General features: G+C 42.0%; 1 protein-coding gene across 1 annotated transcript; it reads right to left on the bottom strand.

The window, feature by feature from the left end:
- Positions 1-894: 894 nt before the first annotated feature.
- On the bottom strand, positions 895-24477 carry sptlc3 (serine palmitoyltransferase, long chain base subunit 3). The gene is made up of 12 exons (XM_071898001.2): positions 24310-24477; positions 22447-22638; positions 21318-21472; positions 20020-20168; positions 15758-15882; positions 13916-14009; positions 11415-11520; positions 9764-9983; positions 6920-7046; positions 4250-4385; positions 3330-3459; positions 895-3115 (listed from the first exon to the last, which is right to left on the bottom strand). The coding sequence occupies exons 1-12, from the start codon at positions 24409-24411 to the stop codon at positions 3002-3004; spliced, it is 1650 nt and encodes a 549-aa protein (XP_071754102.1). The 5' UTR covers positions 24412-24477; the 3' UTR covers positions 895-3001.
- Between the last annotated feature and the right edge of the window lie 877 nt (positions 24478-25354).

Raw genomic sequence — 25354 nt, 5'->3', positions numbered from 1 at the left:
ATGGAGTTTGACAATTGACCAAATGTGTCTGGGCTTGGTGTATCTACCAACCATCATCCACTTTCCTTTCCCGCTGTCATCCAAAATGAGAAAATGAGCAGCTATACACAGTGTGCAGGACAATGCATGCTATTAAACACTTAACTCAATTGTGGCCCCATGTAACACATTCTTTTTTTCAGCCGTTTCTCTCTCTCTCTCTCTCTCTCACACACACACAGTCTTCCTTACCCCTTCAGTGGATGTAATTAATACCCTATTAATAGCCTTTTTATGGTCTCCAGTTCCTTAAGATGTATTATAACACCTTTGGATTCAAACAATGCCACATTTTCTCTTCTGAGTATATTAAACAACTTCCCAACATGAAAACTTCATTTGGCTGACTTCCTTTGGCTGTTGCTATATTGGACCTAAATGGCTTAATTACGCTGCAAGGACTCAATGTTCTCCATAACTCAGTAACTCTCAAACCAGTGGAAATTGTTGAAGATTTTCACAGAAGTCTTCAGTTTTGGGAAAAATCTGAGAGGATATATACATATTGGCCAACCACTAACAACCCTAAATCCTATTGTTTTTGTGATTTTTACCTTGTTATGTTTTTTCGGTGAGATGTTTTTACAGGCCCTTTTTAAGAATTCAGATATTATTTTATTCAAATGTCTAACAGTACATTTGACAGGGCGGCATGGTAACTAGAGAGGCCGCCCTTCAACTGAAAGTCCCAGGTTCAAGCCCCCTTGACAGCAAAGCATCCGCCCTGCTGAAGTTTCCTCGAGCAAGACTGGACAATGGGATTGTTTGAACCTTTACATTCAACTGTATACTAGCCTATATGTAAAGAAAGGTCACTCAAACGCTTTTCAGTTTAGCTCAGTAAGACTCAGACACAAAATGCAAGATTCCCAGGACCAGCATTTACTCTTCTTTGCAAGCATTATGTACAAAATCAAATTGGTAAGTCTCAACCAGCTACTACTAGATTTTCAGAGCCCAGAATTTGCTGTTCTGCATAAGCACAGCGAGCGAGAGTTGAGCGTCCATGTCTGTGAGAAGTTAGTTTTGAGAATTTGAATTAGAGCCTTTGAGTTTCTCTATACATACATCTGTCTTCTACTGTAAATCCCCAAGGAGGCAGGCACCACAGGAGAACCTGTTAACCACACAGTACGCCGTCAAGAGTTACTCCAATATTTTGCATTGTTCGCGTCCGGACTCCAGATGCAAATAAATACAAATAAATAACAGAGACATCAATGTACCCCTATCCACAGAAATTCCTGGGACACCTTTTCCATAAGAGACAAATTCTTTTCTATTGTTTCTGGCGGAGGAGACAGATGTGAATATTCACTTATAGAACAAACTGCTAGGGCATAAGAATAACATTTCTGGACGGCTTTCCAGAGGAGTCCACAGATTCAGCGGCTTTCGCCTTTAAGAAAGAATAACTCTTTTTATGCTACTACTTCTTAGGCCCTCATCTACCAAGTTTCCCCCGAAGCTCTGATATTGTATTTTTATTCCGTCTTGTAAAAGGCTATCACTATGTTGTTTATGTGAAGGAAAAAAACACAAACATGTTATTGTCCCTAGGGCAAACAAGTGTTGACTAGACCCAATCTGACACATTGTGAAACACATTTATCATCCATCTAAATTCCTTCCTGTGTTAATCAAACGATTACCCAATACCAAGAGAATTTGGAGTTCAGCACTAATTGCTAGGTTAGGTTGCTGTTGGCTCAGGTGATGCATACTCTGCATGCTTACCTTCACAAATGTTAGGCAGTTTGTGTGTGAGAGAGAACAGCAGATCTTTAAAACAGCAACAATTAAGCTGTTAAGACTTGGTGAATATGAGCAGTCTTGCCACAAAACAAGCCATAACACCTTTTTTATTCTGTGCAGGGGTTGTTGAGATTTAATTGCATGTCAAAGAAGTAATTGCTGAATGATCTCTTATTTACGGGAAGGTTATCATTTTCTGTGGAAATTAAAGTGGTGTTGCACTACAGACATTTTATAAAAACAGTTCAGTGTGGAAGCCAACACTTTTCTGCTCAAACAATCCTTCAGTAACCGATCAATTCAGCCATCAGTACTGTAAATCATCATGACTCAACATGAAAGCAACATCATTTCAAAGGGAAGGTTCCGGATTTTTAGAAGCCTATCCTGTTGATCATTAATTCCCTCCTCCCCCCAAACATATTCAGAAAGTTTTCATGCTGGCATTTTTGTTTTATGAAAAATGACACCAGATTCCTGTCAACATTTGTTAGCTGTGCAAGATTAAACCAATGGGAAACAGTTCTTGCAAAATTGGATACAAGCCCTTTCACATAAAGCTCTTTCGCTTATCCTATTACTTCATCTTATGGAAGTAGGTGGCATGGCTTGCATGAACTGCTCTGAGAAACGGTTTCGTTCCCTAATGATTTGCACTAGCATTGTGAACAAATACTAAGCGGTGGCTGATGCCAATTTATGAGAAACAGAAAATGCCTGCATGAAAATGTTTTGAATATCCAAAGAACAGGCTTCATTAATTATTTATAGGATTAACAACTAGGGGATGAGGAATGATACAAAAATGATACAACAATCATAAACTGCTTTCAAAACAAATTGCAAAGAACATCTAAATCTAACTAACAATATGTGATTTGTCTTAGTATAAAAACTCGAGTGCCTGAGTGCATTTTACACCTTCCCTGACATGGAGAGTAATCCACTAAGGTTTTAGGTTTGTGCAATAATTTCAAACAGTGTATTCAGAAATAAAGCAGTTTCCCTTGTCAAGAGGCATAAATAAGCGTTCTCTTAATTCACAATCTTTTATAAACATATACAAAAGCAGCTGCCAAACAGTTGGCTCTTATTGTGCTGTGAGACGGGACGTTACTCTACGTTGTGAGTTTATGGGTCGGCTGTGGCATGGGGGCTTAGAAGCCCACAGTTTTGACATTGTGAAGTGAAGGTGTCACGGGTCACATCAGCTGTCCAGCTCAAAGTCTGTCTCATCGTAGAGTTCAGTCCGGGGGGAATACTTCCGCCGTGAGAACTTCAGACAGAGGGTATCTCCTACTTCATTCAGATGGTGCAGCACCTGAGGACAAAGGATAGCCTCATAACATATGTGTATGTGTGTGTGTGTGTGTGACTTAGGTTAAAAAACAATGGCCAAAGCATCTGAGGTGGATATGCATAGGATGTTATAGTTCAACTGAATATCTAAGGTATCAAAGGTCATAAAAATATTCTGGGGTATTAACTACATCCAGGGAAGGGGCAAGGAAGTGTGTGTGTGTGTGTGTGTGTACCTGGTCCAAAATGGCTCTGGTGTGTGCTGCAGACAGACAGAAGCGTGCTCGGGCCTCTGTTATCGGTGTGGCTGGGAAGCCGACCACCACCACGCCAACTCTCCTCTCCAGCATGGCTCGGGAGAAAGCCCTGAAGAGCAACAGAACCAGACTCAACTATCAGCTTTACACAGCACTGAAGGAAATCCCAACAAAACGGATTTTTAGCTTGTTATTCTGTGAACATTTCGTAACATTTCCCAAGATTGTTTTGGCTGTTTTAGAGGTTTTGACATAAGATTTCTCTAACCCAAGGAAATCCTTTGACGCCATCAGACTGTATTGCTTGAGATGTCTGAATGAAAATTGCCTGAACAACCATTTTCCCCATACCACTGTCAAGCATCTACTGCAATAAAAAATTGCACTAGATCTTTTTATAATTACATGCTATGTGGACAACACTCCAACTCTCACCAACAACAGTGATAAAAGGAAGATGACAATAAGGGAAATGGGGAGATGAATGGATGTAGATGGATATAGATGTTTAATAGGTACTAGGTACAGGGGGCAGTGTTGTAAAAAGGGCTGATGGAGCTACAGTGCAGGCAATGATGATAGGAGGACCCAATCAGCAACCAACCTGGTCAATGCCTGATGTTGCCTCTTAAGGGCCTCTCAATGAAATTGTGTGAACATAACAGTTGAGGGAGAGGAAGAAGAGAGGGAAGAAGAAAAAAGAAGGACGGAAGGGAAGAAAGGGATGGAGGAGGAGGGAAAGAGGACAGAGCGTGGGGAGATTTGGTTCTTTTTTGCATGTGCTTTACGCCCAGTCTTTTGTAAACATGCCGGGAGGATGATAAACTTACTCCACACAGAAAGAGGCGAACACACTTGGCAAACCTGTGCCAGCGTGGTGAGAGTTCAGGCATACTTACACCACTTTCCCTGGCATGTAGAGCAGGATTGGGACCACAGGCGAGTCGTCATTGCCATAGATGATGAAGCCCATCTCCTTCAGTCTGGCCCTGAAGTACCTGGTGTTCTCTGCCAGTTGCTGGATCCGTCTAATTCCTACAACAACAACAAGGAGATTTACATGGGCAAAGCACCAATTCGCCACTTCTCTTGCACATTTCCACTGTCCTCAGTCTACTGGAGGGAAGATAATCATTCCCATGCCAGGGAGGGACATCACCTGTCAGTAGTAGCTAGTGTAGTGTGACTTCTCTTGGAGCACCAAATCATCCTGAATCCTGCACCTCCATCTGGGCCATTCCAGCCTCTACCACGGACTTGCTCGTGATTACTATTCAGCTGCAGCAGCAGATGGTTCAGTTTTGTCCGCCTGACGGCATGGTGTACGCACTCGCATGCTGCCAAGACGAGGGCTCGCAAATAGGATACGATGGATTTCGCACAAAATGAGTGACTCTGGACTGCCACTGGAGCGTAGCCACGACTGAAACCGAATACAAATAATGCTTAAGTATCACGTCTATTTCAGAGAAATATATTAGGAAACAAATCAAAGGCAGCAGAGGGGGCCTGTTCTGCTAACCCCCTGGGCTCCCTAATGATGTGAATCGCTGGGGAGCCAGGTCGCTCCATGGCTGCAGCGGAGTTTGGCATGGCCCAGTCTTGGAACACAGCTCTGTCTCCCTCTGATTACCTGGGAACAGATTGGCAGTTCTTTCAAAGGGGTGTAAGAGAGCACTTTAAATCCCCTTATCTCAGCAGAGAGAAAAAAAACAAACACTCGGGCATCTGCCAAAAGCCCGAGCCCCATTTTGTAAATTGTTCCTCTCTGCGAAGATAGAGGGCATGGAGGTCAAAAGCCTGCTGCCAGATGCAGGAGTCATGTGAGTAGGTGAGAGTTTTACTAGAGTGCGTCGATGTTGCGCTCTTTCACAGCATTTCCCTATTCTGGAGCCACGAGTTTACTTTAAACTTGTTTTACAAAATGCAAGAGGGAGAGGAAAGGGGGACGAATACAGAAAAAGAGAAGTACAAACAAATGGGGCATATTTGCAAAGATCGTTTGACCTCTCATGTCACCGTGTGCTTTGGCAGCCTTCTGATGGACACTGGAGCTGATGTTTTGAAAGAGCGCACTGTTTGTGATGTTCCCTCCCCTCCATAAGACAGGTCAAGACCGATTTCCCCACAACAGCTATTTGCCTGGGCTACGTCAGATGCATGGCATGTCTTGTTCAGAGCCAGAGGAGAGAGTTACTCATCACTGCACAGAACTGTACCTCCACCATAGGGCATTAGTCCTTAGTCCTTGGAGTGACAAATCCATTACAGCGCTCTAAGATATGCACTCAGCACTCTAAGTGTTCTGTATATTCGTACAATGCTATACATTCACATGGCTGCCTCTTTTTTTCCATATGCATGTGTAGAGTCTCTAACAAAAGGCACACACTCAGAAAAGGGACATAATTTCCTGTGAAACTGGCACTGATTGTTATTTACTGTATAGGACAAGGACAGAGGGGAAGCACTGCTTGGGTCTGATATGAACAGACTGGTGCTCTTTGGAGAGACAGGTATAGACTTAGACTGATACTTGAAAAACTTTGATCCTTCATTTGCTAGTAAAAAATTTAAGAAAAAAAGGTATTCTAAAAAGGAGTGACACCCCCCCTCCCAAAAAACAAACAAACAAACAAACAACAACAAAAAACAAACAAAACAAAAAAACTCCCAGGGTCACTGCCTTAAGTGAAAAAAGTTTTCATTACATTGGCTGTAAGACGATTAAAACCAACGCGACGTAATGTGTTTTTGGATCACTGCTTTCTAGAATAATTTTTTTCTTCAATTTTTTTACAGCAAGTGGATCAAAGTTTTCCTAATATCTGTTATTTTCTGTAAGTTTCTATATGTTACTGATATAGTCTGTTCTATCATGTGAAGCAGTGACCCTGCCATGTGCCATGTGTGTATTTGTACTGTATCACTTGTGGTTTTTCAAAAATAAATGAATTTCCCACTGTGGGATAGATAAAGTACTATAACAACTACTAAGTACTACTACTACAACTACTACTAGTACTACTACTAAAACTACTACTACTGCTACTACTACTACTACTACTAAAACTACTACTACTACTACTACTAAAACTACTACTACTACTACTACTACTACAATAAGACAAGAAGAATTCTTCTCTAGCGGTGTTGCAGCTGGTCTGGTCATGACTACTTCACTGCCCTCGTGTCTGATGCCATTAAAGCAGAAACTTTTCAGAGGTACAGGTTTCCTCACAACACACATGAAACTGATTTCCTCCATGGCAGGGTCACGTGTGCACAGGGACTGCATGTCCTCCACTCTTTCTACCACTGCAGACCCCTGTAATTGCTAGCACATTTTTCTGACCAAGCAGCTGTTTGTCTTTCCCTGCAGGGCTGGACTTTACCAATAATGGTACTGCCCTCTGGATTTATTAAGCTATTGTTTCCATAAAAAATTATATGAAGGTGTGTAAATTTATATAGCAAGAAAATCATGTTTGGAGAGCAGAGTATATGGATGATGGGACTGGGATTGAGGCTGACATTAACAGGAGAGAGACCAGGTGTAAGATACTCACCCTCTGTGCTCCCGTCTACTCCCATGATGCACTTCATGGCACGTAGGATCTGCTCAGTGACAGGCGGGGACATGGCGGAGGCATATACTGCACTATGGGAGTGGCTACATAGGTAGTCCACCAGCTCCTGTAATATAGAGCAGGGACTCAATGTCATACAGGTGATGAATAGAGATATGTCTGCAATGTAATTTAAGTTAAAAAAGTATATTTTAGTTACTACATGTAGAAAGTCTAACTATGAATATCATATCTTGTAGAAGCTGCATGTGAGAGAAAGGTGGCCCTGCACTTGTCCTTTAGGACCACTAGAGAGAGCTGATGCATAGTCAACACCTGAGAATCAATTAAAATACCTCAAGTCATTTCTCTGTCACTATGACTATCTTTGCATCGGTGTGGACTGTAAAATAGCACTGGATCTTTTCCTGGTCTGTGCTCTAAGGGAGCCGGAGCACTAATTTGAGAAGGAACCAATGTTGAAGTGAGCCAGAATGGGGACCGTCATGCTCATTATTCCTAAATGTCAGCAGTAGATTAATTCTGCTAGCGGTTGTCAAGAGGAGAGCAGGATTTCAGGAAACTGAACTGATTTGGTCATGGGTCCCTGAAGCACGTGTGTGTAAGTGGTCTGAGGTTGGAGCGGGCCGAGAGCTGTGATGGGCTGCCGCTCGGTGGCTGCGCGGTGGCCGGCGGGGGCGGGGTGATGACACGGAGCCGGAGATGCTGTCTGGCCACCATTTCCACTCGCTGCCATCTGTCTCCACTGGGCGGTGGCGGTGGCCTCCTCACACACATGCGAGGGGAAGGGATTTCAGGGGAAATGCTCAAACGTAGGGAAAGGAACCCTGAAACAACCTGACATCTGTTTCCATTTAAGGCTGGGGATTTTCACCGCTTTAGGGCCTCGCAGGGTTTTTGGTGCGACCAAGATAAACCGGTTAAGAGAACATGTCCGAAATCCATCCCACATCTGGGGAGCGGGGCATGGAGTGACAGCTCAGAGTGTTTCCTCTCCTCTAAAGCTCAGCCACACGGCCGCAATACTGATGTGGTGATACACGGCCACAACGCCACAGAGTAGCAGCAATGCCAGCAAAGACACACACACACACTCACACAAGCACACATACTTACACAACACCACACATGCACACAAAGACAGTCAAAGAGCAGGAGGGTGAGAAACTCAATAAATCAGAATCTGTACACACAGACACACACTCTTCCTTGCCCCTTCAACGGATGTATTTAATACCCTAATTTCAATGCCATCCTGGTGTTTGGGTAGAGGGTTAATGAACAAAGCCTCCTCCATGTGAGGTTGAAGTGAATTATAAGGAGCGTGGAGTCTATTCATTGGGGTGCTTATTTTTGGTACGCTCATAAAATAGCTATAATATGACTGTTTTCCAGAACACATCTGCAGAGTCTTTGGTCGGTCAACCCGAATCCACTTAATGTAGGATTTGGGGGATTTCACCACAACAACAAATAAGTCAAATCTAAAGGCTTTCTCTCTCTTTTCCTCCCCGCTCCTTCCAGGCCGTTTACTACAGCCAGCTGTCAAAGGAGGCAGCGTGTTCATACTTCAAACATTATCATGCTTGTTAAAGGCCATCCTGTTAAATCTGGAGCGCAGTTCCGACGCCTGCCACAAGAAGGGGCTGGCCCTCTGCCAGCTTTACCTTCTTATTATGGCAGAGCAGGGCTGAGCCAACATAAGGCATGGGCAGGAAGGGTCCCTCTCTGGATACCTAATTCAAACAACATGGCCGTTTCCTCTGTTGCTTTCTAATCAACTGCCACGAAGCCGGTGCGGTTATGTACTAAAGTGTACTTTTTAATGGAGTCAAAAGGAATTACAAAGGCCCCGAGACACAGCCCGGGGAACATTTGTTGGACACATGAGCGCTGCGAGAGAGATGGGGTGTGACGGAGTTAGAGTGGATGGTAGAGCCCCATACATCTATACAAGACAGGCCTGGATGAAACAGTATTTTCAAATATTTTTAAGGTTTATTTTAGCCTGCTTTGGTGCCAAATGGGTGGATGTTGCCACATAGGACAATACGTGCCAGAAAGTTTAAACAATCACAGGAACGTATTTGAAAGTCAGTTCAGTTTATTTTCTATTTTCCATGACTGATAACTTGCCAAAAACCACTGGAATTGTGTTGATGTGATTAATCCCACCCACCTGTTACTGTATGCAGAGTAAAAAACAAACAAACCAAAACGCAAATATGTTTTGACCCAGGATAATTAATTTTCTCTATGAACAGTACAGCCACCAGACCAGTGTCTGCCTGACTGGAGAAACCACAGCTCTACCGCACTTTTTGTAAGTTCAGTCTGTCACAGGTGTGCTGTGAATTGGTGATATGGAGGGAAATGATAACAGCGATGATGGATGATAGCATTCAAAACAGGCAGGGCTGTTAGTAAGTGTTAAAGGAACACACTGCCTTTTTGGTAAAAAAAACACACCGCTGGAAGAAGATGGGTTGTCGTTTCACCTCTGTATACACAGTATTTATTTACTTCACGTCAGGTCATGCTAATGCTTGAAACACACATTTAGTCTACATTTAGTGGATCTTACCAACAAGCTTTACATCATCTCAGAAGCACTAAATACTGAACACACAGACGTGAAACAATCTTTTTGTCACACAATGTTAAGTTGATCTTATTTGCCAAAAAGATGGTGTAGTTTTTTGATGTGTGGAGAAAAATAAATATCCCTTCTGAAATGTGTTTATTGATCACAACAAATGAGAAAATGCAAACAAAATGAAAGGGCAGAAAACTGAAATAGAAAATGAAAAGACCGATAGGAACCTTTTTCCCCGCGATGTAGCCTCCGGCCGCCCCAAAGCTCTTGGTGAAGGTGCCCATCATCACATCCACATCAGCTGGGTTCAGATCAAACAGCTCGGTCACACCCCTCCCTGTTCGTCCCACCGCTCCGATACTGTGGGCCTCATCCAGGTACAGATAGGCCTTATACTTCTTCTTCAGGGCGATGATTTCAGGCAGTCGCACCACTGAGCCCTCCATACTAATGAGGAGAGAGGATCAGAGGATCACACACAGTTACTACAGTTACAATAGGTAGGCTACATGGGACACACACATACTGTTATTCATATAAAGATCTGTTTATTTGTAGATTGGATTTTAGTCTGTGTTTCTTTTTATTTTGAGGAAAATCTAGCTCTTAAATTGATTGAACTGAAAGAGAACTGACCCCAACCCCTGTCTACACTTTATACACTGCAGACCGTTTGTATGTGCATATTACATAATCCCACATGCCCCAATCTTCCAAGAATCTTTCTGCCGCCCGCTCTTTCATTTTACTCCCACCTCTCACCAGTCTATTCCTCCCCTCGCAGGCGAGCCTTTTAAGGCTACGAGTAGACAGAATGAGTGTATGGCTGGGGAATGGAGCAATCCCAGACCTGCTATCCCTGCTATGGCTGAGATCCTCTGTACTCCAAATGACACAGGACAGGGTTTCACCGGGACTTATGTGGACATCAAAGGCGAGCCCAGGATAAAGCTAAAGCATGCTCCCCTCTTTATCCAAGCCTTTTGATGTTCCCGGGGAGGCGATAGATGGAGCATTAGTTCTTTCAAGGCCGCAACAACAGGCCCCCTTTCTCTAATGTCTGAGATATTGTCTGATGAATCCAGTCTGATGATGCGCAATTAAGTTGTCATTCAGATTAATAGGTATTGTGGTAGAACTAATCATTATACTAATGCCACTCGATGGTCATATTCAACGTTTTCCCTCCATTTGATAATAGGACTGTCATAAAACAATAAACTCCCCAGCTGACTAAGAATGTGAAAATGTGTCGAGGGGGGGGAAATAACATGTTGAGCAAAAGCACAATGAAAACGTCGAGTTTTAGTTCGGAAGGACTCAAATGTAGGGAGGGAGAGATTGAGAGCAGAAGAGGGAGGAAAGAAGGGAGGAAAGAAAACGGTCGTGATAAACAGTTGGGGCTGGAGGTGTAGCCAAGTCAATCTCCCTGGCTCCATTTGGCCTTGATTTGGAGCTAATGAGCAGATGGAGCGGGTCACTAAGGCTCTGGATTGCTCACTGCCGGGAGAGACACACAATACCTTTCTCCCTTCTCCAGTAATCAAACAGTACCCAACCATCCCCACACACACACACACACACAGACACACTATTATTCAAGGCTAGAGAGGGAAGCAATTGAAATAGAGACCATTACAGGGGCCGCTAGACACACAGGCAGAGAGCTCTCCTCAGGTTACAAATTAAGATTTCTACCTGAGTGGAGCTTGAGTCTGGCTGTGCTAAACTCTGCTAAAGAGCCTGCACTTACACAGAATGATAAAACAGATCAAGTGGCCAGAGATATGTGTTTGTATGTGTGTGTGTGTGTGTGTGTGTGTGTGTGTACAGATGTGTGTGTGTGTGCCACTGTGTGTGGTATAATTACTTGCTGACCTATAGATGCCTTCCACCATGATGAGGATCTTCCTCCAGGGCCTGTGGGTTCGAGGCTGCCCTGAGCAAACCGCCTCTCTTAGCAGCTTCTCCAGGCTGTGCATGTCTGACACACGCACACACACACACACACACACACACACGCACACAAAGACAGTCAAAGAGCAGGAGGGTGAGAAACTCAATAAATCAGAATCTGTACAGTATTGGTAAGGGAAAAAACAAAGCACTGAGCACACATCATTGCACTGTAACTCAATGCAGGTCAGTATACGCATCTCTAAAAGGGCCACATGTAGTATACAGCAAACCATATTTCAGTGCGTAATAGTATAAAAGCATACCAAACTTATAGGTATATAAAATTGTACATTAATACACACATGTACAGTATAGCAGTGAACAAATCACAGCATGCAAGTCTGAACACCAGCAGAAAGCAAACAACAGTAGGCACAGTAATCATTTCCACAGGGCAGGGCAGTTCACAGAGTACACAAGGCACTGCTTTATCTGCCAGGAACACCTTCCACAAACTACAAACAGGAAATACCTCCGCAGCATGAGGCTAATGAACACCTGCAAAGTCTGTATCGGATAGGATTACCAACTGAGCTAAATATGGGTTTGGCCAAAGGTCTCTCCAGTGGGGCATGGGTGGCTGCTTAAAACCACAATGTAATAATACTGGAATTCATAATTGAAATTGTGCTTTCAGCAAAGTAATTCCCCAGTGGCATTTACAGTTTGATAATTCCTAACAGGTAGGGGTGACATTACAGTATTATTGATTATAATCCTCAGCTGCAGGTGTGCAAACTGAACCAGCAGATGGCAGTATTGAATAGTTGTATTTAATGAAGAGTACCATTGACAGTATAAGTGCAATCAAAACCGTTTCCAGCTGAGCACCGAGTGAACTTGTCAAAGAATTCAATCATAGTTAATAATCTGTCATAGATGATTGATATCGCTGTATCACCACCAAAACAGCTTAAAACAATTCTTGAAACTCAATAGTGCAGAACGTATCTAATGATAAGATCTACCAACCTCAATGTTGAGGAAACCAAGAAATGAAACAGGAATGAAATCGTTTGTTCTGCATGCGGAAAGGGGGAAATATTATTTCACAGTTAGGCACTGATTTAAGCCAAGACCTGATATGAGATATGATCAGGACGATGATAATCTTTGCTTCTACAAGACATACATGCATATGGTTTTAGATATCCATAAAGTATTGATATCTTATCTTTAAATTGACCCTGAGTGTGACCCTAGTTTAACACAAACAATAGACTAACCCTCTCCCACCACAGGCATTGCATGAAAGAATAACAATGGCATTTTTCAAAAGCTATATCTATTTGAAGTATTTACCACAGAAGCCTTACATTGTTAGAGTGGGCAAACCAGTTTACCTACTCTCTGGTATGAAATTCCATCTCTGCCCACTTAAAACCTTAAACGTCGCAGCCAAACATCATTACAATGCTTCCCAGAGGTTTTGGACATAGTTTGCGGTATGCATTGAAAAATATCAGTGCCAAGTGCTGTGTTTATTTAGTGTTTTTATCTGTCTTTTGTTGTCGCTAAGTTGAGCGGTATAGCCCTCTTAGTAAATAGAGGCCTTGTGCTAATAAAAGAGTGTGTGAGCCTACAGACTGGAGTGCTGGAGGTAGGGAGGCTGGGAGGGGTCAGCTGCCGAGGTGCCTCCGGGCTCTTTACCTCAGACGCTTGGCCTCTGGGATCTGCTGGGAGGACCCTTAACTGACTCTGCTTGTACCTGTCAGGACACATTTGCTGCCAGAAGACTGGCTCATTTGTCCTGTCTCCTGAAAGAGCGAGGGATGCTTCCAATGCCACCACACTGAGCGTTACATTATTCATGCTTCTTTTTTCCCCCCATTTCTATGGAAATTGACAATATAAAAAGAGACATAGAATACAGTTAAAGTAATAGCCTAATCTGTGACATTTTCATATAAATAAATATCAGTTTTGCAACTGTCTATCGCCGATTGATATAACACAATAGTGATTCCACCTATAGCCAGTTTATGAAAGCTTTTACATTTGCTGTTCTAAACACCCGGTGTTGGGTAGGTCTTTCCCAAGAATAATCATCTGGCAAACAGGGAGTGATGCATTTTATGTTGTGGTTTGATTGGAATAAATAGAAGAAGAACTAGGTAGTTTTCATGAATAGCGATAACCACCATGGCTGAACAGACAGAAATTCAAACTCCATCAACAGAAAATCTAAGCAAAGAGATGCCACAGAACTGGCCACACTGTTTGATTGCCAAGTGATCTCTGGGAAGTGCAGTGCAGAAACACCACAGCAATGAGCGCTTAGCACCAAAGACGTCACCAAAACAAAACAAAACAAAAAACACAGATCCTGCAGATGGCCACTTTAATAATGCTGTATGTTGTATTGCTGTATAGAGCAAGCACTACTACTGATCTTCAGATGAAAGAGTTTCTGTACTTACTGTTGTGTTTGAACACCCGGATGGTCGCTCCGGACAGTCTGGCTCCCAAGACGAGAGACGTGTGATTCAGCTCATCGCTCAGTATCAAGCAGCCCTAGGAACCAGCAAAGAGCAAGGACTTCATTCAAATTTCCCTCATAAAGCTCCTAAATTCCAGTGTGATAGCTGTAATACTGTATTTTCAAAAATAAGAGGCAAACAAAACTTCAAAAATGACCTACACAATATCATTGGCATTCTTAAAGGATGTCCCGATACACAGGCTGTTTGGCAATAGTCTTTGATTAATAATAAGATATTATGAGATTGGTGTGGAGGATGTATGAGTGCATCCTCATGTTTTGGATTGACTGGTCTATACTTAGTGAGTAAGCCAATTAGATTCTCCCTCGGGATCGAACAAGCTAATTAGCTCTCTCTGAAATTACGGGGACATTACAACTTTGCTCAACTGTGAAAATCAAACTGAAAGTGTGGTCTATCCTGTGAAATTGATGTAAGCAATGAAACTGCAAAAGATTGAATTTTATCTGGTATGATATTTACTCAGTTTCTAGATCAGGTGACAACAATAGACATATATGTATGGGTGAAAATCAGAATGGAAAATAGACTGTGCTCAAACAACTGGCTGCTTGTCTGCTACGCCCCCTACCATTGTTATTGTAATATCTGTTTTCTGAGGGCTTGTCTGTTTTTAATGTGCTTTAATGCATCGTTTGTGCTTTTGTCCTTTGGCCTTGTATAACTTCTCCTATCCTTGTCACTAGTCTCATAAGGTTCACCCTGGCCAATCAGTCTGCTCCCTTTGCCCCGCCCCTACTCCTCCCCTAAACACAAACACCCATGTCTAGGCCCTTTGGTGTATTATATTGGCTGTATATAAATATATACTGTATATATATTTGTCAAGCATTTGGTGTGTTTCATGTCTGATGATGGTCCTAGCGACCAAAACATCAGTTTTAAAAATAAAGATGTTTTTTTAATGGAGGGCGTGTGGCGCCTCATCTTGCATGAAAATCAGAATGCAAATAAATTCAGCCATTCCACGAAAATATCTGTGGCATATTAGCATATTTAACACTGAAGCTCTAAGCATTTGCCTGCATTTGTTTGAATGACTTCTTGTAGGGTGTATGTTGACACGGTCTCAGTGACAGATCCCCTCAGTTTGGCCTGGGGTCCAGCTGGCCCGGTCCCCAGCCTACCAGCAGCTGTCACTCTACTGTAGCTCTGCCCGGACAGGCCGAGCCCAGCACAGCCTGTCCCCGTAGGATAACATTGGCAGTGTACGTGGACTCGGCCTCCGCACCACCAGCCCCTACGGGGATACTGCGGGGGCCCTCCAAATGGCCCTGAGGGGCTGCTACACCACTTGAGCTGCATAAACGACCCCATTCTCGTCACTTAAACCCCAAACCCCAGGCAACCTCCCCCTCCTCCCGTCCAGTCCAATCAGGGAAAGTCATGCTGTGTGTTGCCCCTGGTAACCCCTGTGTGAACCAGGCTGGTGTGCCAACAGGCCAGAGTATGGGTAATCATACCCTTGAGTGGTGCTCTTAACAATGCCTGCCCTTCCTTGTCTATGTGTCTGAATGTAGCTATGTGTGCCCAAAGCCTCCCTCCTCCTGGCTACTGCAATGTTTAATTATGATTTTAATTAATGGGGGTGGGAGGGGAGTTGTTAGCAGCTGAGCTTAGTTGACTGTTGTTCATTAATTTAGGCCATATGCAAGAGAGGAACAAAAGCTAGGCTAATTAGATTAATTTATGCTACGCTGTGAAACTTGCACCCATAGAGAAGGATTTCCTTTCATTTGGCGTGTTTAAATCACATACCTTGCCAACAAGTGCTGGGATGTTCATGGAGTTGGTGGCAAAACCCATTCCAAAGGTCATTGAGGATTCAACTCCAAGAAAAGTGGCCACAAGTTGCTCCAGCTCTTCATGGATGCTCAGGTTACCTGCAAGGCAGAAATCACAAAAGGTAACTCACCCTGACAATAATCTGTCAGTCTTTCAGTCTTTGGGTTTTGCTGGTATTTGTTACCCAATCACAAGTTTTGACAGACGTGAATGCCTCCTGATAAAAGGCAAGAGATACTCGGGCAAAAGCCTGGACTACCAGCAAGTCATATATCAGTGCCTCTCACTCTCTAGGGATTTGGAGAGATTTATAAAGATTCAAGATGTGGTAAATTTGTAATTTAGTTGAACTATCCTTTTTCATCCCAGGTAATATCAAGGCAATGAGTCCTGCAAGGTCTGAAATGGTTCTGCAGCACAATTTGGGACCAAGGCAGTTAGTTATAACCCACTCTGACAGGTGTGGCCCAGAATTCATTTAGAAAATTGATCAGATTGTAATCTGCCACCTGACATTGTGTTTTTCTATTTTGTGCAATAAAATTGGGATTTTCTGGCATCTCTGGGGTGCTTTCAGTGCTACCCTCCTGGTCAGCTGATAAAAAAGAATTACTGGTATAATTGTAAGCCATAGGGAGAGAGAGAAAGGCGGTGAAAGGTTCATATATATCTTTTATTTCTTCTGGCTCTGGGCAATGGTATATTGCAGATAAATATAACATATTATTGCAATAAATTAGACTTTTGAGACAAAAGCCACTCTAAACGTATAGATGAGGTACAGAGAGCTCACTAGTGGTGCTACCAGACTCTCTTAATGACTATTAACATTACAAACTTCATTCTTAACATTTGGCAGTAAGGACAGCCAAATATGCAAAAGCTGAATTTGCCAGAATCATGACAAAAATGCAAAATAGCTGCTTCAGTTCAGTTTACAGAAGGTCTGAAAATATAGTACATGGTTTGGGGCAGGGATGAGAGTGCTGGGCTTTTTTTTTTCACTTACCCATGTCTATACAGTCACTAGTTCATACATTAGTTAACATAAATTAATTCAATTAGCATCATCAACTTAAATGGAATGGAATAACCATGGTTTTAACATTATGTTGTGATATCATCGGGGCGATCAACACCTGGCAACGAGCATTAATTCCATATCAATGGGCTGATAATTGAGGTGAAATATTAACAAAATCCAGAAAGAGCAGGCATTATAAGGCTCCCACAGACCAAAAGTTTCAGGGAGGGCTGGAGAATGGGTATTGAGTGGTGTGTATAAAAACATAATGCACTGAAGCAACTCTCTTTATGGTGTTTCCCATTCGGTGCTTTCCATCAGGCTGTGCGCCAAGTCAAATCGATTCATACATTTCCTCAACCACTCAGGCTGACAACCCCTGCCGGCACGTGCAGCTTTTTTAATCAGACTGCATTGGCATTCGGCCTCTTTATAGAACATTTTACTCAGCAGTGGCTTCACAGGCCTGCCCCCTTATTGATATGCTAACCTCATATGGGTGCTTTGGTTCGGGATACTCTTAAGGTAAGAGAGAGTGGAGTCTTCATTAGACCTCGCTCACTTTGGTTACATGGGCTAGCTGAAATCAAACGATAATTACGCCATCACATGCATCTGATTAAACTCGGTCAACTGTCCTCTGAATTACCAAGGTCACCTTCCTGCCGACCCAATCATCAATGCTTGTTGACAAGAACGCCATATAACTATCACAAAGGTTGGACACAAAGTCTTTCTGCTGTGGCAGACAGTAAACGCTGCATTTGCAAACCTCAAAGCTAAATCCTTTCCTTTATTGTGAACCCATGACTGAGGTTTTACCTCAAAGCTTTTACAACCAGATAGCTCAGCCCAGCATAGTTAATCATTTCTATTCTTGACCTTGGCTAAGTGCCTTTGTTGTAGTCTGAACAGACAAATATGTTTATGCCTTGTTTTTTTTTACATGTAAAGATGCACGAGAGCCCTACAATTAGTCATTACAATAACAATAAAATGAAATACCCACTACTATGCACTACATAGCTGCACTTGGTAGCTGTAGATAACTTGTCACACCTTTAAGAGCAAGGTACTATCATCTAATTTATGTTAATGATTGTCGGAAACAGTAGGCTACCCATTAATACAAGTCCATGAATGTTTGACATGCCTGTTTTTTCACACACCTACACAAGCATCCACACATACATATTGTAGTGTAACTTCCCCAAATTCAAGGCTGTTAAACTATCTAACCTCAGAACAAAGAATGGGGAAGTACGCTTTAGTTTCACTATTTCACCATCTAGACATAGAACAAACCCTCAGAAGTAGTTACTGTACTCCCTTCACTCCCTTGGGCTAAATCGTCATCATCTTTCCATCACAATACAGTATGTGAAAACACAATGTACTTCCAGTGCACTTTCTCTGTAATTTCACTATGGTAGTTATTGAAGAAATTGGAAAAAACTCACAGAAAATTGCACTCTCTGTACAATCACATATAGTTGTAGGAGAATTATTTATTTTTTTAGGTAACCTAGGGAACTCAACTTGAGAACTGAACTGTTGGAGTCGACCCTCCACCCTAAAATTCAAGTGTAATGTACTAAAATAACCTAATATCAGATAATGGAGCAAGGAATATTGAATACAAACTATTCTGAAAGGTACAAAGGATCAAACAATGTAACTAAACTGTTAAGAGGAAGTTGTAGGCATAGGCCTGAGGCGGTTAAGCACAAACTATGCTTGTTTGAATACTTGTTTAAATCAGACTTCTTTTTCATTTTTATTAAGCAGAGTGCTTTTTTATTAAAATAAGGGGATGAATAGATTTTGATGTTCTTTTGTAGCACAAAAAGGGAGGTACATTTTTATAACCAATGGAAATCACTGCATGTGAACTTAAACATGGGTGATGATGGCGTCACTGTTCCTACAGAGACAGTGGGGTATTTAATAATTGATGCTTAATAAGGTCTCATGGGAGAGGTGCTTGTTATTCCCTAACCAACTGAAACACATTACAAACCCACTGAAAAACAGTCCCATTTTGAGAGAAGAATAAACATATAAATAAATCAAATAAATGAATAATGGATGGTGCGGAGGGTGGGGTGCGGAGGGGGGGGAGCTTTGTACTTGAACTCTGACAAACATACATTGGACTAATGATCACATGGTCTTTTACTCCTCTGGTTTCCTCTGTTCCTGACTCAGAGGTCTGTCAAACCTCTGATATCGCGCAACACCACGCAGCAACGCAGCCCACTCGCCTGCTCTCAGCAGATATACAGCGCGGCGTCAGAGGTGCCATAAACCAAGCGTCACTGACAGCGAGGAAAGGAAACACTTTCCTCAAGTAGACTTTGCTAAACACGTGGCCCCTTCACCGAGTTCCATCATGTACACCTGTTTACCCATAGGCAGCTTTTGACCTATAAGCACACAGCCAAGAGCCATTCATCAGATTTCACTACTGCAACACTGGAATGCTGGAACCTGACTGACGAGGTTAAGATCCTGCCGCACACACAGGCATTTAGACACCGTCACAAGCTGGGTTGAGGTTTCAGCGAATTAAAACACCATTCAAAATTCATCCGAAGCCACGGATCCCGCTTTCAGATCGTCGCCGTTCCAACGCTGCCATTGCTCATACTCTGCTGCGGCCTGTCTTATGTCCGGGGTGTTTCATAACGGTACGTTACACTATGATACCATGTCCCCACTGCTCAGTGTGGACCAGTATGTAATGATCTCAGCTTATGCCCAAACGGTACATAATTTAACAAAGGTTGAATAATTCATATAACGTTGCAGCCACTGGAAGATAATTAAAGATTCGGGCAGTATAATTCATGAGAAAGATAATAAATGATGGCGCATGTGATAAGAGAGATGGAATTTCGTTTCCAGTTTGTTACTCAACCCTCCCAGTGTCATCAGGGTCTGGCAGAGTGTTTTATAATAGATACACATATAAGAAGTTTGAAGCACTGTAAAACAAGGTAAAAGAAAATCCAGTTTACAGCAGTTTTGACTTGAATTCTGAAGTGGATATTTTTTGTTCTCGACCTCAGATAAAATGAACACCCTTGTTGAAAGTATCTCAAAAGGACAGGCGATTCACAGAACACACCGAGGAGCGAAAACATAACCTATTTAAGATTGTGGGAAACAGTTTTTCATCTCTAGAGTTGAAAGTTGACTACAAACTCACCCATTTCCTGCCTTGTGCTGCAGACCCCAATCCCATACTGGCGCGTTTTGTCTGCCACAGTTTTCAGGAAGTCAGCGTTGTTCTCAGCAAAACCGAGGTAGTTGTAAGAGCCCATGTTGATGGCATTGTCTATTGTCTTCCCAGTTAACCTGCCAGTGTGTAAACATTAGTAATCACTTCGTATTCTCTTGATATCAGTTTTTTCTACAGACACCCACACTCAGAGCCTCAATTAATTCCATGGTATTAAAAGGAATCAACATTCAATTAAATACAATTGGCAATTATGCACTTGTTACTTCATCAGTAGACTTATATATAAATATATATGAGAAGGTGAATACCAATGTTTGTAAGCTTAAACTGAATTTGTTATGCTTATTTCCTTGGACGGTTTGGAGTAGGTAATCGTAATCACACACTCCTTCCAGCCAGAAACAAGAGATTATGCTGCTAATCTGTAATGTCACACCAATGTACAGGTCCTTAGACCATAAAAAGATGATCTGAAAATAAAAGATGGAAAGCGCGAAGGTAACAGTATCCCAGATCATCTTCTTGAGATCAGGGATAGTTTTCTGGTCTGGAACTCACTTCAGTTCAGGTAAACATAAAACGAGTTCACAAGGTCAGTCTTTCATTGACTGCCAAGAGAGTACTTCCACACTGTACATCGGTATTAAAGTTTTTAAAAGTAATTTCAGGAGGACTGCTTCATTTTATCAACTGACCTACTTCTCACTGCTCATGTAAACCTGCACGCCTCTTCAAAGCCCATCCACATGCCTCTTCTCCCATTCACCCCAGAAGACAACCTGACTGCCCCATTTCTATTTTTCCAATCACATTACACCCCCTTTAACATGTAAGCTATGCTTGCTCTCTTCCCTGATTTATAATGGCATATGCCCACCTCAATCTCCTCCCATAGCTCTGTCCATATTCCTAATCACATTCTGTTCCCATGGCTCTGCTGTGCAGGAGGGGGTCCGCTCAACCTTTGTCCAACAACGGAGGCCAAATATATTATCATATCTATCCAGGGCACCTACCCATATGCATTAGTCACAATCTTTCCCAGTTAGTTGATGAATTAGGAGCTTGAACTAGTGAATGAGATATTAGAGTCTTGGTTCTCCAGTTTCTAGCCCCAGAAGAGAATTGCCCATATTCATAAAGATTTGCTGGGTTGTCCTATGCGAATAAGAATAATATTTGTGAATTCTTAAATTGAGTAGTTTAAATAAATACTAGCCAAGGTCTAACCTAGTCTATCACAGATGATTGAATTACAGTACCTGAATGTCCAGTTGTAATCATCGGACACCCTCTCCATCAAGTCAAAGACAGGTCCTGGCAGGCTGCATACGGGACGGTTCCAGTTGTCTCGTACCCTCATGTAGAGGTTGCGAGTGTAAAAGTTCTCAAAATCTTGATAAAGTGGTACAAAATCCTGAGGGCAGAGGGAAACGTATTCAACAACACCACAAAAAGCCAGTTATATAAGACATCTGTGTCATAGAGTGATTATGAGTGATGTATGACATGTTTTTGTTTACTGAAGTGGATTGTTGATAAAGCTTCTGGGAGAATGAAAAGTGAGAAGTGACTTTTGGGAAACTGATCACTAGTTTTGTAACAACGGTGCTCTCCAAGCACTGCAACACAGCAACGCAACCTTGCCATGAAAAGGACAATGTCATTTGCAAGGTCTATTTGTGTCTTTGCCTCCATTAACAGCATTGCGCATCTGATCCAATGAAGCCAGCATAATCGGGGCAGAGCCCACATAAAGCTCTTTCTCCCTTGAGATCAACTCATAAAGTGACCCTTGTCAAACACACAGAGCAGACTGCCTGCTTATCCCCCCTGCAAGATGCTTTACTCTCATTGCTCATCAATGTGCTGTTTACTCTCTCTGGCTTACCAGCATGGCAACAAAGACGTGGGGACAGAAATATCTTTTCTCAAGGTTAAAGCTTTTTCATATAAGCATCACAAGAAAAAACATCAAACGCTAAAAACTTAAATCTGCCATTTCTGGATTTAAGAAGTAAAATCTATAGTAGCATAATGCCTCCTATTTGCCAATGCCTTATCGAGAATCTAAAAACATAGTAACACAGAAGGAACGTGAATCCACTGAGAATTAATTAGGTCTTCAACAGATAGTCTCTGTGGTGCCCTGTCTCACCCATGGCAACATAAAAGTGCAAAGAAACATGAAGGCAGAAGGCAGAGGGGAGAGCTTAAGAGCAAAAATTAAAATAATTGGGGGGAAAAACAAAATGTGTTGACACCCTAGGCATGCACGCTGTATGCCAACTGTCTGTGTGTGTGTGTGTGTGTGTTTGTGTGTGTACAGTATGTGTACAGTATGTGTGCATGTGTTCAGTATGTGTGTGTGTGCATGGGTGTTGTGCGCACCTTCTGTTCCTGTCTTTCCTGGGCGAGGTGGCACTTCTCTAGGCCCACAGCTCTGAGGAAATCTCTGAAGTAGCCAAACAGGGTGACGATGCCAAAGCCCAGGTATGTCATGACAGCCACGTACATGGGCGCCTGTTCAAAGGACTCCTGTCTATACTGCCTGGAGGCAACTCCATTCCCTGTGCCATTTTTCTATAGAGCAAGAGGCCCACATTGTAGACAAGACAAGAGAAAACAATAACGTTTGAATAAAGGAGGCCGGGTTTCAAACAAAGGACTGAAATTTGATTAGTGAACACATCAATTAGCTTGAATTCAGAGAAGACAGTAGCCTACCAATGCACAAGTTACTCAGACACTGTGTTTTGTAAACCAGTGGAGCATACATAAAATACTGGTGATGCAACTGAAAATGCATCCGTACAGATGTTATAATAACGGTAAAACAAATAAAATTGTGTTGACCCATTGACTGCAGATGGAAATGTTAACCTGATTACTGATCATGGGAATGAATTTTATATCCTAGAGTCAGTTAATTCATTCAGCGAAGGATATCTTAAAATAGAAAAAAATGACAAAAGAAATTATTGTTTTAAGATGTATAGGTAGTATGAAAACTCATACTGCTTATTATGAATGAGTTCAAATTAAGCACTTAAAAAGATGTGTTAATAGAGCCTCCAACACAAGCTGTCATAACAGTGCCTTGCGAGGGATTGCACAATAACTGTGTTGGAAGGATGCAACACCATTCTTCCACAGGAAATTACAGAAATGTCCCATAACTGTTCAACACAGCTGACATCTAATGACTGAGGCAGCCATGGCCTGTGATTTACATCCCTTTCATGTTCATAAAAACCATTCAGTGACATGTGGATTGGGGTCAGGATGGAAAAGACCTCATCAGGGCACAAATGCACCACATTCATTCATTTTTTAAATAAAAGCAGACTCCACACTAGCTCCACACATTCAATCGCTGTAAAAATTCTACCACTTAGGCCTAAGTCTAAATGTCATACATTTACTAGCTGTTGTTAAAATATATGCAAATAATAAAAACTTCATAAAAAGTGTCAAGACGTTTTTTGTCAGCCTACTTGAAGCAGTTGCAAATGGTATGGTCCTTAAAATTTTATTAGGGCTATTGTGACTCCTGGAAGTAGTAAAAATGCAAATTGTATGAAACAAAATGAATGATAATAATAATATAGAAAACACTTATTTGAGTGGGACATCTGTGCTTTACTGGGTCAAGGTGATCACTCAGAATATGCTGTTTGCCTTGTCTTTTCAGTGGAGCTAACCCATCAGTCTCGAAAAAGAATGATCATAGCCTATGCTAATTAGCATATAGCCTATTTTATGAGGATACAAATATCACAACATAACTATAGGAATATTATATAAATATTAAAGTGATACCATAGGAGATAATAAATACCACCAAGAACGATAAGGTGACTATAAACTCATTTTTTGGTTGCCACAAACACTGTAAGTCCCTACAGGAGTATTACAGTGACTCTTCACGGTCTGTCGACAGTGTGTGACCACTAAGGCGTTTCTCCACAGGTTAGCTTGTCTCCTACGTCTGGTGGTGTCACCGAAGAGGTGAATTCAGGTAAAAAGCCAGGTAGGATATCCCTCTGAAAATCTACACACGGTTCCACAAGTTATCTCTCTCTTGGAAAGTTACTTTACAAAGTTAAAACGTAAAAATGTCTGACTCCGGCACGTTACTCGCGGTTGAATGCACAAAACAACTTGATGCACAAAATCATTTTCCAGTAAACACATCAAGTTTAACCAGCTATAGCTTCCCAGCCTCCCAGCTGCTGACAGACGTAACGTTACCTCTCTCTTGCTGTGATACCCACTGCTCTTGATATCTCCGGGTTTCAGACCATTCTGGTTCAAATGTGATTTTAAGTTCCCGTTGGCAGCAGTTCTTGCCATATTTTCTAACCCAAACAACAGCGTCGACTGTCTTCTTCTCCGCTGTGTTTGAGTGTCAGGTAATGAAACCGGTTAGCTTGGTAGATTTACAAAGGTGACTTCCTCCTTGTCATGTTGCTTCGGTTCAGGTTCAGCCTCTTAGAAATTGTTAGTGTTTGAACCAGACACTTACACCAGACACACAAACAATCCCACCTTGCTGTTACATTTGAATAATTTCATTGTTTAGTTATCTTTCTGTTTAATCAACTCCCACTTCCCTATTATCCAAAAATGAAACTCGACAACAATGTTAAAGTTGATGTTGTAAGTAGCTTGCTTCCACTACAAACGTATCGATCTCAACTCGTCATGTAATCAGGTTTCTAGTCTAAAGTGACAAGTGAAAAAAAAATCTCCCAATGGAGTGAGATAACTTCTCTTGTTTCCTGTGCAGATCAACTTGTTGCAAGTGGTGGTGTGATCTGCCTTGTTTTGTCTGGTTTCAAGATATTTCCAGGAAAGTGTAAGTGAAACTGCATTGGAATTAACAAATAGTTAATAGAGTAACAGTAGAGTTAATAGAGTTTCCTCACTCTATTACCAGATTTCTTCCTGTTTTAGTAACATTTTAAGACTGAATATGAAACGAAATGACTTAAGATGGATATTTTTGCACTGTGTAGAAAGCGGCTCAGGACTAGTATAGTGTACAACCAAGTCATTTACTGTAGCTTCTGTGTGCAAGGACAGTGCTGAGGAAATGACACTAGGCAATTCATCAGCAGCTACTGTATATCTGCAGGGTTGAGGAGTAACTGATTACATGCAAAGCGATCATTGCAGTAATCTGATTACAAAATAATGACTATAATCCTTACAGTTACTTACTGTTAAAAGAGAGTAACCACATTACAGATCCTTTTGAAAAAATTAGTGATTAGTTGTTAAGGGTAGTAGCAAA

Source organism: Centroberyx gerrardi, chromosome 15 (genome assembly GCF_048128805.1).
Source record: "Centroberyx gerrardi isolate f3 chromosome 15, fCenGer3.hap1.cur.20231027, whole genome shotgun sequence".
NCBI lineage: Eukaryota > Metazoa > Chordata > Actinopteri > Beryciformes > Berycidae > Centroberyx > Centroberyx gerrardi.
Note: the sequence above shows the minus strand (reverse complement) of the source record. Positions and strands in the feature narration are given on the sequence as shown.

What these genes read in the sequence shown, in the direction of transcription:
- sptlc3 (XM_071898001.2), bottom strand. Translation starts at nt 24,411, where the DNA reads ATGGCAAGAACTGCTGCCAACGGGAACTTAAAATCACATTTGAACCAG. An exon ending in TCCCAGCACTTGTTGGCAAG is followed by an intron (nt 14,010 to 15,757) that starts GTATGTGATTTA and finishes GCTGGTTCCTAG; the next exon opens with GGCTGCTTGATACTGAGCGA. An exon ending in AGTAGACGGGAGCACAGAGG is followed by an intron (nt 4,386 to 6,919) that starts GTGAGTATCTTA and finishes TTGTTGTTGTAG; the next exon opens with GAATTAGACGGATCCAGCAA.